The sequence below is a fragment of the Gasterosteus aculeatus genome, chromosome 6 (genome assembly GCF_964276395.1).
Source record: "Gasterosteus aculeatus chromosome 6, fGasAcu3.hap1.1, whole genome shotgun sequence".
In the NCBI taxonomy this organism is placed as follows: domain Eukaryota; kingdom Metazoa; phylum Chordata; class Actinopteri; order Perciformes; family Gasterosteidae; genus Gasterosteus; species Gasterosteus aculeatus.
Genome location: NC_135693.1, coordinates 9,349,861 through 9,362,934, shown reverse-complemented (window position 1 = coordinate 9,362,934; position 13,074 = coordinate 9,349,861). Strand labels below are relative to the sequence as shown.

Sequence of the window (13,074 nt, the reverse complement as noted above, 5' to 3'; positions counted from 1 at the left end):
GTATACAAATACCAAATAGCAAGGGCTTGGATAGATGAGCTACAACCTACAACAGTTCACAATGACAACAAAATGAATGTAACACATTTTACATACAATTGAACTGAATTGATCTTGTCATGTGAAAGTAGTCCACTGCAATTTGTTCACAAAATTATGATTTGGATTGTTTCGTTGTGCATGGTGTCTAATTTGCAAGGGGAACCAGTGGTGATGGTAAGTTTTGGGTCAAAAAAACGGTTCATTCTGGGCAGGAAACCATTTAACAGAGGTAGGAGTTTATTTTGAAGTGGCAAATTTCTGCCTAACTGGCTGCATCGCTAAAAAGTAATTGCACTCATTGCTGGATATTATACAAATAGTTATTAAACATTGCATGCTACTGTCTTCATTCTTCACATCATGTTTTCCTTATCGATAATTCCTCACAATGTTATATCAAAAAGTTAAAAATAAAATGCAATTTTGTGTTTTTTGGCTATTCTGGTTTTGATTATTTAAATATTGAGTACGGAATTAGTCTGCAAGCAAAACAAAAGCACTTAATGGTGAACATAACTGTCGACTGACTGTTTTTTGTTGTTTTTGTAGGCAGTTGGGCCCTTACAAACTAATTTCAATGATTTTGCATGTTCTCTCAAACCCATTTATTTTCCTCACATTGGTAGCATGATTTTTATGTCACTTGTTTGCTATTACTTAACCAACGTTGAATTAACTATCTAACCTTTGTTAGATAGTTAACAAAGGTCAGAAGCTTTTTGCGTTTCCAGTACATCCTCACTGGTACTTGCTTTCACGACAGCGACCACGTCACCTGATAAGAGTTCCAGTCACAAGGCCCCACTTCCCAAGTTAAAACCTTAGACGGTTTGCTCCACCACAGCCCATTTGGGTTCATTTCTCTTGCAATGCATTTCATCACATATCAAGCAGCTTTTTTGCTAAAAAATTTGCAAAACACTGCAGACGGATTCCATTGAGTCTGTTGAAATAGTAAATAGTGTCTGTAAATAGTTGTTGTAAACTAAAGTCAAAGATTTTATAAGAACCGGCCTGATGCCTGCGTATGTTTATCCCCTTGAGGGTCATGATCAATACCTCTTCTTCTTTTAGCAGCAATGCCACTTTTTATCCACCCACAGTTAAGATTTGACTTCTTCATGGTTATATTAAATATTGAGAAGTGCTCATTCAGTTACAACTCTGTCATGTATTCCAGGTTAGTGTATAGTAGCAAAAAGGGTTGTTAACAAAACAACGGACAATCCATAGCATTTCCTGCAGGAGTTACAATAGGTCACCTGCATGTGATGTTTAATGCCTTGCATGGTTACGACATGCAATGGCCACTAGTCTGCATGCTGCTTAATGAATGTCTTCCTCTCTTTCTCTTTGCCTGTCTGTGCTTCCAGAAGACAACTATACTGAAGGTGGGTATTTCTAGTGTCTGTTGTCCACTGTAGCTAAATTGTATGTGCCCACATATTGTCATGGCTAATTCTCCTAAGATAAATAATAACTGGATTGGTAAGTCACATTAATCTTGGCTTTATTCATTTCAATTGTTTTTTTTACACATCACAGTGATGATTATTCATGTGTGTGATTAAACTGACACGAAAAAAAAAAAAAAGATTATACATTGTAGTAGTATTTTGAGTAGACTTGGCATACCACTGGTTTTCTGCTTCACCGTTTTATATAGGGGGTTATTCAGAGTTTAGTTGGATTTCCTCATCAAAAATGCAATTAATAAAATAAAACAGCAAGGCTTTGGACATTGAGAACAAACGCTCAAGCCAAGACGATTCCTGGTAAAATGAATTAATGACAAAGAAAGAATACAACCCTATAAAACATTCAAATGTGTGAAAGGCTTAGCTGAGAAACAATATTATCCAATAATAAACTAGGTAGTACAATACAGAATAATTCTTAGTGTAAAGATTAGTGTTATTAATTCAAATCATTTTCAAAGGTTTGTGGTATTTGCCATGACCGGAGAATTTGGAGAGGGTAGGTTTCTCAATCAAATAGTTTTTATTTTGTTGAATGTCTTGTTGGTAATGTTAAAAAAGTAACATGTACTTTAAGCACATTTAGCTCAATGCTATCTTCTGTTTTATGAGAAAAATCGTTGCATTTCGTCCACTAGGATTCCATGGAGGAGTAGGAGATTATTGGTAATTTGAGGTTCACCTATATTTGCAAACTGGGTAATGGCAATTTGCACACAAGCTTTTCTTCCTCCATCAGGAAGAAAAGCTAAAGTAAAGCACTGAAATTAGTTAGTGCGGCTAACAAGAAGCTCCTTCCTAGAACGGTGACCGGACCTTGGACAATCCGCTTCCTTTTTCTTTGCAAGTATGACTCACTGTTGACAGTTGTTGGAGGTGAAGGTAAAACAGTCTACTGCTATATTTGTGCTCAGGGAACACTCTCTCCTGGGTATGTGGGAGGATAGTCTGTGCACTTCTCATCTTAATAAAAAGAAGGTCCTTGAATTTAAATTTCTGAACGATGACTAGTAAGTGGCTGATGATGCATTGCAATCCCCAGCGGTTGACTAAATGCTCATCGCACCAAACCCTGTCTGTCTGCCCTCCTCTTCCTCTCCGTCCCACTCTTTCCTCTCCAAACACTCGTCCAGCCCTCCTTAAGCAACACAGACATCTGCTCTGAAAGAGATGCCTGCGTGTCGGTGTCACACAGCTTCCCATGATCCTTTGTTCTCTGCTGACTGTGCTCTTATTTTCCTTTAAGGTCCCGCACACCTGATGATGGGCGACCAAGGTATGAGCTCTCTTACTTTTTCCCATCATTCCTCCAATGTCGCTCCTGCTTCCATTGTGGTCAGAAGTGTGTTTGCATACAGTATCATTCTTGTGCAAAACTCAGGCTTGAAGCTCCATATATGGGCTGCAATTTAGCTTATTTTGGATGACCTAGTTGATTTTCATTCTCCCAGTGACTATTTTTCTTTCTGTATGCCCCCTTTTTCGAGCTCATTTGGCTTCCTGCTCCCCACTCGTCTGGGTAGCAGAATCATTTCTGTCTGTATTCTCTTCATTTTTAAATATTCACATGTGCTGTGCAATTCTGATGTTATGATGCGGCTTAAATAAAGTGATATTTGCATTTACAATATAATGCATTATGGTGGAGAATTAGCTTACTAAATATTTAAGGTAATCCTCATCTGTCATGCACAGACGATCTGTCCATTCCATCTTCATCGATCCATTGGTGTGGCTGCTGCTTCTTCTTATCATGCAGCAGAGCAGAGCAGGGACGCGACGTGTTGTTACTCTCTTTCAACTGTCATTCGTCCGTCCCCTCTTACTGTCCCACATTTCCCTCTATCTGCACATATATGTAGCCATCGAGCCTATTTCTCCTTTGCCGACTTTTCCCCGACACTTATTAGTGTCCCCTCTGCTTCTGTTCTCCCTTTTTGTCTGGAATCTGCTTTCTTCATGGAACATTTCATCAAATCGTATAGGTAAAAGTAAAGGTACAACCCTTAAATTCTCTGAATTCCCTGAAACTATGACAGCAGTGTTCGTGCTAAATGCAGTAAACACGGTCATTGGCACTTGAAAAATTGCTTTCTCAACTATATATGATCGATATCGAAGGTAGGTGCCGTGTTCCCTTTGCATTCACATGTTTGAGCTGTCACCTTTTTCTGCTTGATGCATGAGAATAATAAGAGACTCACATCGGCATATGAACACAACAGTTGCTGTCCTAGTTCCAGTACTCCACCACCTCCAGCTAGGGGGTAACTACTCTCTTTTTGTTCAAATAATGGGGGTTTGTTCTGTGAGTCAGGATCACAGTGTTCCCAGTGTGGGCCCTTCATCCTGGCTGTGATCATCACCTCTTCTTATTGTGGGGTAAGTGGACTTCTGATCTTTGCCATTTGACTCTCCTCCTCAGGGCAGAGAGGGGAAGTTTGGCTACTAAGGTCCCTTCTGAGCATTCAAGGTAAAATTTTGATTCCTTCAAGTTGGTCAATGAAGTGAGACCAAATATAGCACGATATTAATCATTAACTTGACTGTCGCTATATGTGGTTTACTAATTGGAGAATCGCTAATCGGAGAATGACACGTGTAAGTAAAAATGTAAAAAGTATTTTCAGTGGAATGACGTTTTCCTTGATCTTACAGGCTCTTCTTGCTTACGTGTATGCTATGATTTATGTTTTTTGGAAATTGTTTTAAGCAGTTTGGAACATTTCCATTTTGCCAAATATACATTTTTGCGGTATGTTAAATGCTGTCTCGTATTATACTTGTGAAGCACCATGTAAACAGGTAAGTCATCAAACAGTCCATGCATGAAGTATTTTCTGACATTGATACTGTTCATCATTCAACGTGAACAATCTGAGGTAATACTTCATCTCATTGGTCTGCTTGTGCTAATGTAAATGCATTTTTTGAAATGTGTGAGTTCTTTGACACCCGATGCTGCCTAAACGCCGTTAACACACGGCCATTGTTATTGTCACATTGAATGATCACGTTTGATGCAATGGCTCGCACTAATCCGTCAGATTGGCTCATTAACCTTAAAGATGAGAGTTGAATGAAGGATGTTGAGAGCTGGAAACAGAGACGTCTCACGTTCAAAGTAAAATAAATGGCACATATTGAAGTCATTTTTATGTGAGCTGCTAACCTTTCCTTATTCCTTATGATTCCCACTGCATAAGGAATACAAACACATTAGTTACAAAGTTACAAATCCAAGGCAGGACTTTTAGTGTAACACAGTGTAACACAGGCCAAACATTATCACCGCTCAAAATGATCTGAACACATTCGCATTAGCACAAGTAGACAAACGAAATGAGGCATTACCCCTAATCTAACATTGTTCATACAACATAAACAATAACATTTGTGGATAGGATCCCAAACTATTTCCCTGTCAGGTATTCTGCTGCTAGAAGTCAATGTAGTGGTGATATACACATGAATACCATTTACACACACACACACACACACACACACACACACACACACACACACACACACACACACACACACACACACACACACACACACACACACACACACACACACACACACACACCAATGAAACCATTGTGCTTGATAAAATGGAGAGATTTATTTCTCCATCTCCAAAGGTAAGTGTCACTTACACACTCCTACTGGTTCCTGGTTCAGCAAGTGGATGCATACCAGACAAATATGATTCTACCCTCAACTACAGATTTTGATCAGGAAATATCCGCTGTAGGTGTTTCCAAACTTCCCAAAATCCTTGGACTAACAGAATAGTTGTCATTAACCTAACTGTTCCAAGTATTATCTTGATGTTTTCTTATTTCTTATTCAAACCCTAACAGTAATAGTTTTAAACTAGTCAAATAATGAAATTGATGACTATCAAAGCTCTTTCAGAGCTCCAATACACACTTGATGCTGTTGTACCGTAGTTCTTAGTGTACAATATGTGGCTAACTCTGAAACCCACAGGTTTGTACACCACCAAACACCAGGCTTAGCCAGGGCACAAGGGAAGCCTCGGGGAGAGATTGAGGGAATGCTGGTGAGGCACAAATCTGACATATGTAGCACACTGCTTCTAATTTGGGCCACTGTTAGTTGTTCCCAGTGTGGTACAGTGGGAAACATAGTCAGTCGGGGGTTATGTACTGTGTAGCAACAAACACGCATCCCCACTTGAGCATTAAATCTAGGAACTTGGACCATGCCTGTGTTAATGATCTGTGAGGATACTGTGTATTATGCTAGCCCCCCCCTGAGGTCCTCCTGTGTCACGTTAACCACTGGTATGGTTTATTCTCTGTTTCATGGTTGGTCCCTTGAGGACGGGGTAGTTTATGTGGGCTGCTTTCAGCTGGTTTCCTAAAACCTTCTTTTCATTCAGCTCTAAAGAGCAGGCCACACTGCAGGATAAGTCATAATACCCCCGGCACACAAATCACTGTGTATTTAATTGCTGTCATCACAATAAACTGCCACGGGCAGCTTAAGTGGGACTGCAGGCTGTGCAGGCAGGCTTACAGGTACCACTGGGCTATTTCTAAATTAGCATTCTTTCCAATGTAATTGCTTTCAATTTTGAAAAAGGAAATTGTGCCTTTTCATTATATCCCCTTCTCGCTTGTTTGCACATGTGTTGTATTTAATATGCGAAAATAAGTCGATGTTTAAACATACTTTTCCGCTCATTCTTGTTGTTGAGAATGCTGATAAACCAGTACCTGTGTCATGAACTCGGACAATAGATGGGATCAAATAGTAAATTTAGTGTGATATATATGACAAGTGTGATTTTGAACTACTCAATTACATAAAAACTTACAAATGTTTAATAATGTTTAACCTTTTATTCAGCTTTCTGGCATTGCATTTTAAAATGATTCAATGACTTTAACTTGTGTGAAGATCAGTTTCTAAGTCTCACATTACACATTTCACAGGCATCAAACACCTTCAAAGACATTGTGCCGGAGCAAAATAATAATAACTACTTTTATATTGCACTGGCAGATAAAGAAAGCAGGATCAATCACACATATGATCACAGTCAACACATAAAATAAACATTTAAAACAGTTCTATGGAGAGGGCCGAAGTGAGAGATGATTAAAAGAGGCCGCTGGGTTTTCCTGCCTAGCAGCCCCAACAGCAGATATCCTGTCGCCCTGGCTCTTCTGCAGTGACCAGGGAATAGCCAATGTGGAGCAGACATGCACGTTGGTTCCACCCTTGCGTGTGGCCTGTGTATTTCGTCTTTGATTTTGGGTTGGCAATTAGGTTTGAAAGATGACATATAAAATGTGTCAGTGGTGTGTGTGTGTGCATTATGTTATGTGCATGTTTGGTATTGGTGAAGGTGATGGTGAAGTTTTTATTTGTAGTTGTTTACCAGGAAGTGGTTACATTTGGGGGATCTGGGGATGATTATACTTTGCGTGGGTCCTTGCATAACAAGCCTTGTGTCCTTGTTGCGATCAGAGCACCTGAGCAATGAAAACACGGTTCTTTTAAACGATGTTTCATGGCATGTGAGCGAGCAACCCGTCAAGACGCTGCGCCTTCTTTATCTGACAGGTAACACAATACCATGTGGTGTGTGTTGAATCAACAACCGATGAAACCTCTTTATCTTCGCATGAAACCTTGAACACTTTCAGTGAAATACTTTTGTCTCTCTCGACTCCCCCAAGATTATAATTCCTCAGGTTCACTCGTGTAGGCACATTTATTTTTAGATAAATAAAAACGTCTGTGGGGAGGATTGCACTTGTGTCAATGTTTATTTCTGGAGGCCTTGAGTTTCCTGCAGGGTGAAATCAGAGATAATACCGCCTTACAGTGAGTGGTCATCTAGATTCTCAATGAGTAAAAGGCCAGTGTCAGGGCTGTTTGCAGGCTGCTCAGAATGTCTAAAAAATAACTAAATTGGGTTCATTTCCACATCTGGCAAATAGGTAACAGCATCCCCATATTTCCTGAAAACCCCCAAAGACTTTATCTAAAATAGCACAACTCAGTAGTTCTACTTTCAGAAAGTGAACATGAAAATATGCAAACCCAAAAATATTTTGGTCCGAGATTAGTTTATATCGTTTGATATAGCATTAGTTACCTGGTTAACTCTGAAGGACTTTCAACGATGTTCTTATGAAGAAGAAATTCTGTGTACGGCTTGTCTCCTCCAGCAGGCAAAGCTTTCAACAGTAAAATCTGAGCGCTCACAGAACGATGTTACGCTGCCATTATGTTGATATGTTTACCTTGCAATTTCTGTCATATTCAAACCGCTCTTTAAGAAAATCTCACCAAGAAGTAATAAAAATGGAGGTGAAGGAAATGTTTACTGTGTCACAGTTTTGCAGTTTGAATTGAGTACCAAAAGTTTTTTTCGCGTCTTTGCTAATACTTTTGAGAGAAGCTTTTAAGCAGACATTTATTTGGCTAGATTAAGCAGATTTTCCTGTCGACCTAACTACATTTCAAAGTTAATAAGGAATCAAGCTCATGCCTTAAACTTATTTTAATCCCTATGATGAAAGTTTGAAAAGAAAAAGAAGAAATACTGATTTACAGTTTTTTCCACACAAACACCCTCATTATATTCATGCAGCAGAGCACTCGAGGCAACTTCTAAGATGTGTAATTGTTGCTATATAAGATTTGGACTACTAAAAAAGCAATGAAGTGGCAGCATTTATATATGCATTGAGTTTCAGTTTTGGTAAGATTCTAAACTAATTACTGTATCAATGCCTGTAAAACTGCTGTGACTACATCTTGAACAGGATGCTCGCTGAATTCTTTCATATGCAACCAAACAAGAGGGAACGCCTGCACCTCGGCGTAGTTTTGAAGAAAGCATTAAAGAAATGAAAGTAGCCATTGATTGTTGCTTGGCCATTTAAAAATTCCATTCTAGTTATAATTCATGCAGCTTCTAAAATCTGTGTTTACTACGTTCACAAAAGGGCTTAGTCAGCCAACTGCTGGCAAACATCAATTTCTCCTGCAGCTCATGGTGTGATATTGAGTACTGTTCGTTTTTGGAAGGTTTCATTATAAAATCTCCTAAATAAAGCTGCAAAATAAGACCTGATGTTTCAATAAGTTCTGCTCCTGCAGCTGGACAGCAGGTCTAAAAAGCCATGCAACTAAAGTACTATACTAGTATAGCTCGTAAACTTTTCAGAAGAATAACTTACTAAAATTGTGGATGTATTGTCAATATTGCCAAATAATTCTGTGGCACTAACATCATTTGTATAAACAACTTGCAATTGCCTTACATTATGTTAGATGTTTTTATTTTATTTCCACAGGCGTTAAAGAAATGAATGACTTAAAAGTACCTTCATGCCTGGTCATACTAAAAAAAGCAATTTCCACAACCTTTGCTGATGGAAACATTTAAATTAATTGGACCTCCCAGCAGTGGATTCTTCATTTGTTTGGGAACTTTTGGTGAGTTGTGCACCACCTGTTTGCTGTTTCGAAATGTTTTCTCATTCAGCTATTTTAATCGTGAGAAGTGAGGTGCAAACAGGTTTACCAATGGGACTGCTTTTAGAACATAGAGGCGAGGGAAGTAGCAGAGATGAGTAGATGGAGGAGAACTTTGCATTGCACAGGTATTCAAAAAGTGGGGTTTAGACAGCTGAGAGCATCAGCAAACGTATTGATTGTTGTACATCACTGTACAGAAAAGAAGCCGGAAAAAATGTGTTACCCAGTCCATAATAACAGGAGGCTATTGGACATCTACAGTGCAATCATGTAAGGCAGTAATCCCAGAATTAACGAGGCAGTTATTGTCAAAGCGGGGTCCGTGCGAGGGGAGAGGGAAGGTAGGACTCAGAGTTTAGCAGAAAACAAAAAGGGACTTTAATAGTCAAAACTTCCAAAAAACTCAAAACTCCAAAAGGGCAAAAACATAGTCAGGAAACTGTGACAAGAACAATGGCATGGCATGGCATGGCAACTAACATTTAGTAATGACGCCAACAAGTGACAACAGACACACATGGCTTAAATACACAAGGGATGTGCAGGTGGAAACAGCTGGAAACAATCATGACATGACACAGGGGGAAGACAGGACAAGGCAGGAAGTGACGTGACCAAGGGAGAACAGAGGCAAGAAACTACAAAATCAAACCAGACATGAACCCTAACCGTGACAGGTTATATCGTTATTGTCAGTAATCAGTTGAATGCACAGTTTTGAATTTATTGTTGGTTTGGACATAAAGTGGTGCAATTCACATCCAGGAAAGCCGCATATCTGCATTAGTTAACATTTTAATGCACTTACAAATGTTTAACTAAATTCATTTAAACTGAAGCAATTTTTTTGTTTTACAGTACATTTGACTTCTATTTCATCTATACATTTTACAACTTTCTATTCATGTTACTTCTATAATTTATCAAAAATGTTGTCCAACAGGCAGCCAGAGTAGCAAGTTATTTTGCATGCAACACGTTAAAGGAATGAGTTCATATTTTTCTGGACGGTTTATTTAAATAAATATAAAATGTCATGGATAATTAATGTTTCCTAATTCTATTTTACTTAATACATATCAGTGTGCCTTTTTCCTGCCTGCACTGCATAGCTCACCTGTTTGAATTACTACCCGAGGGCCATCAGTGTTTGTAGCAAACAAGGTAATTGTGCTTGATGGGTCACAAAGGATGTTTTAACAGAGACGGGGTTCATGACTCACTTGCAGTGCACAGAAAAAACAACTGTAATTGCCTGCAGTGAGATTTGTCTATATGGCAGATTGGCAAAACTGCACTTTTAAAGCTCCACAGATTAATACATTACCACATATTCACAGAGAGTTTGAACACCTTAAAGCAGACAGAGAGGGGTATTTTAAAGAAAGAAATGGGCAGAGAAACAGATTGGTATGCTGTCTGGTTAGAATACGTGTGATAAAGGAGGATTATAACACCATTATAGCCCCATGTAATTATAAAAGACAGAAGGGGAATTTAGTAATGGAAGGAAAGACAAAAAACACTGTTGCCTGAGAGTTGTTTCCTTCTAAAGGAAATTTGATTTGTTTGTTCAGAGCAAACATGTATTATTATACACCAGGACTCTCTGATAGACTTTTGCTTCTTTGTGCCACTATCAGCTTCATTGCCAGCATACTAAATCACATACGTAGTAGCGTGTCTTCACCAACCACCGCATTTCTGGGGCTGGTGATGGGCGTCAACAGCATTCCTTCTTGTGTATACGATCAATATTGGTAAAATACCAAAATACGAGTTTTCTTTTTGATGACAAGAATTTACATTTTCCATATTAGGACAGAGCGAACAAGTAGAATACAAACGTTGGATCAATTTGAACAAGGCTCCTCTGGCTCCCTGGGTATAGGTCGAATGGAAAGAGATCTGCTGCAGATCAGTAGTGCTGGTCGATGCCAGTGAGAGACTGCAGTGAGGAAAAACTCACGGCCAGGGAGGGGAGTGGATGACTCTGAAAACAGATAAAGTGGAGATACCGATACTTCAGCTGTAGACTGTGAAATGTATCCTTTGCATGTAGGATTGTTTGTAGTCCAGCTTTTAGATCACAAGGGCCTGTAACTGGCTTTCACTGAAGCGAAGCAACCAGGTGTTGTTATGATGTGCTGTATACAATTACAATCATATAAATTCTTTCAGTATGTATAATGAGATAAGAAAATAACAAGAGATGCTTGCCGAGCGACGTGTGGTGCAGCTTTGTGATTTATGAGAGGAAGTCAGTAGCTTATCTGCCTTCAAAGAGATGTTTTTTCAGCCATCATCTTCTCCCGTTACACCGTAAGTCTGCAGCACTTACCGGACACGCGGAGGAAAAGGGATGCAATGTCAAGATCACACACTCAAATGTGAATAACGTTTTCTTTGGGTATTAACATGCAGGGGAATCTTTTTACAATGTAGGTTATATTAAATGAACGAACACACAGTTGTACATTTTTAGAATTTCTTTGTGGTTGTATCTATTTGTCAAATTTGACAGGACAATTCTTTTATGAATAACATAGTTAACATGCAAATTGTCTTGCATATTTTTATCTTACATTTAGAATTTGAGATGCTCCAAGCTGCTTTTGTTACATATTCCTCCCGTAACATTTACATCTGAAATGATTATCACATTAGTGTTTAAGTTTTGTGAAAAGATCTCGAAAATCGCATTGCTTTTAGGACCCGAGAGTTTTTGAACCTTTGATACAAAGTTAGAATATTTTTTTTTCCCCTTTTCAATGATGCACAGCGAAGAAATGGCTGGGCTGCCTGTGGGAAATTGAATAGTCCATTTCGAATCGACTGTGCCCTGGAAAATCCATGGAGGTCAATGGCAATTCGTCTCAGGAGATCCAAAACGAGAGTCATTACGCTCAAGACCAACATGCCCGAGGGACAAAAACATTATTTCAAGGGAACTTTTACTGCCTCATAAATGCATATATATATATATATATACTTTCTATCTGTTGTATCATAAAAGCCACCTATAAGTTGGCCAGAAAGGGTGTTGCTGTAGTACAGCGAGAGACGAAGTCTGCGCAGGAAGAAGAAACGTTGGACAGGGCTGGACAGTAGGGTTAAAAAACAGGACCTTCTACTAAGGTACTGCTGGTTCTGTTTTGTATGACGCTCAACGTCACGTTGAGTTATTAGTTACATAACTTATGTAGTTACATTCATTCCTAAACCTAATCACGCAGTTTGGTTGGCAAAACACTGCAGGGCATGTGGGTGACTCGATGCTGCTGATTATTTTTTTTTAGAAAAAACGATTCTAGGAGATGCTGCTACATGAGGATGCATTGCCCTTTTTAATATCCCTCATTGTGCTGTTGATGATCGATTCACATAGAAAAGGAGCGTACGCAGTCATGGCTAAATTTGAAAATGAGCAATTCACAGAAGGAAGAGAGTCATACAACTATCCTCCTCTTTTATGTGTCTATTTCTGCTGCTCATCTTAAGTAATGTTTTTCACTTATGTTATTCATTGGCCCTCCCCTCTCATTTCCTACCAATGCTTTTTTTTTCCCCTCCTCCGATTCAAATCACCTCTGAGTTGCCCACACACGATCAGAACGAGCCGATGAAAGACAGGAGATTACACGACGCCACTTGATCCATTGCTGCAGTATGAAACGAGTCTCTAGCTATGAGTGCTCTCTTGTTTTTGGTTTGTGGGTCAGCTCCAACAGAGTAGCATCAAGAACGATGAGAAGAATAATTTTAATCAAAATAACATCATTGTCCAACTTTTCACTAATGAACAATGTGAGTGATCGCTTTATTTTGGTCCGATCAGGAGAATATACAAATACTGTTACTGATATTTAATAAAATTTGTAATTTATCATCCACATCTTTTCTCTCTCAACTGGCATTCACACCTCTCATGAATTTTTCATAATTTGTGGTTACTCCCTGTAGTGTTTTAGTAATCTAAAATGTAACCGGTTTGTTTTCACAAGCCTCAATTGTACATCTTACA

The 13,074-nt window shown here is 38.9% G+C and overlaps 1 protein-coding gene across 46 annotated transcripts in view; it reads left to right on the top strand.

The window, feature by feature from the left end:
- LOC120820365 (neurexin-1a) overlaps positions 1 to 13,074 on the top strand; it is a 192,650-nt gene that overhangs the window by 13,959 nt on the left and 165,617 nt on the right. For 17 of the 46 annotated variants that reach the window (XM_078104167.1, XM_078104160.1, XM_078104178.1 and 14 more), the window contains exons 3-5: positions 1,416 to 1,433; positions 2,767 to 2,796; positions 3,946 to 3,993. The exons of 9 other annotated variants lie outside the window; for them this stretch is intronic. In XM_078104167.1, coding sequence (XP_077960293.1) covers positions 1,416 to 1,433; positions 2,767 to 2,796; positions 3,946 to 3,993 — 96 coding nt within the window. Of the gene's footprint in view, positions 1 to 1,415; positions 1,434 to 2,766; positions 2,797 to 3,505; positions 3,518 to 3,945; positions 3,994 to 13,074 lie in introns of all 46 variants that reach the window. 20 more of the 46 variants (XM_040178018.2, XM_040178015.2, XM_040178016.2 and 17 more) reach the window with 8 other exon arrangements.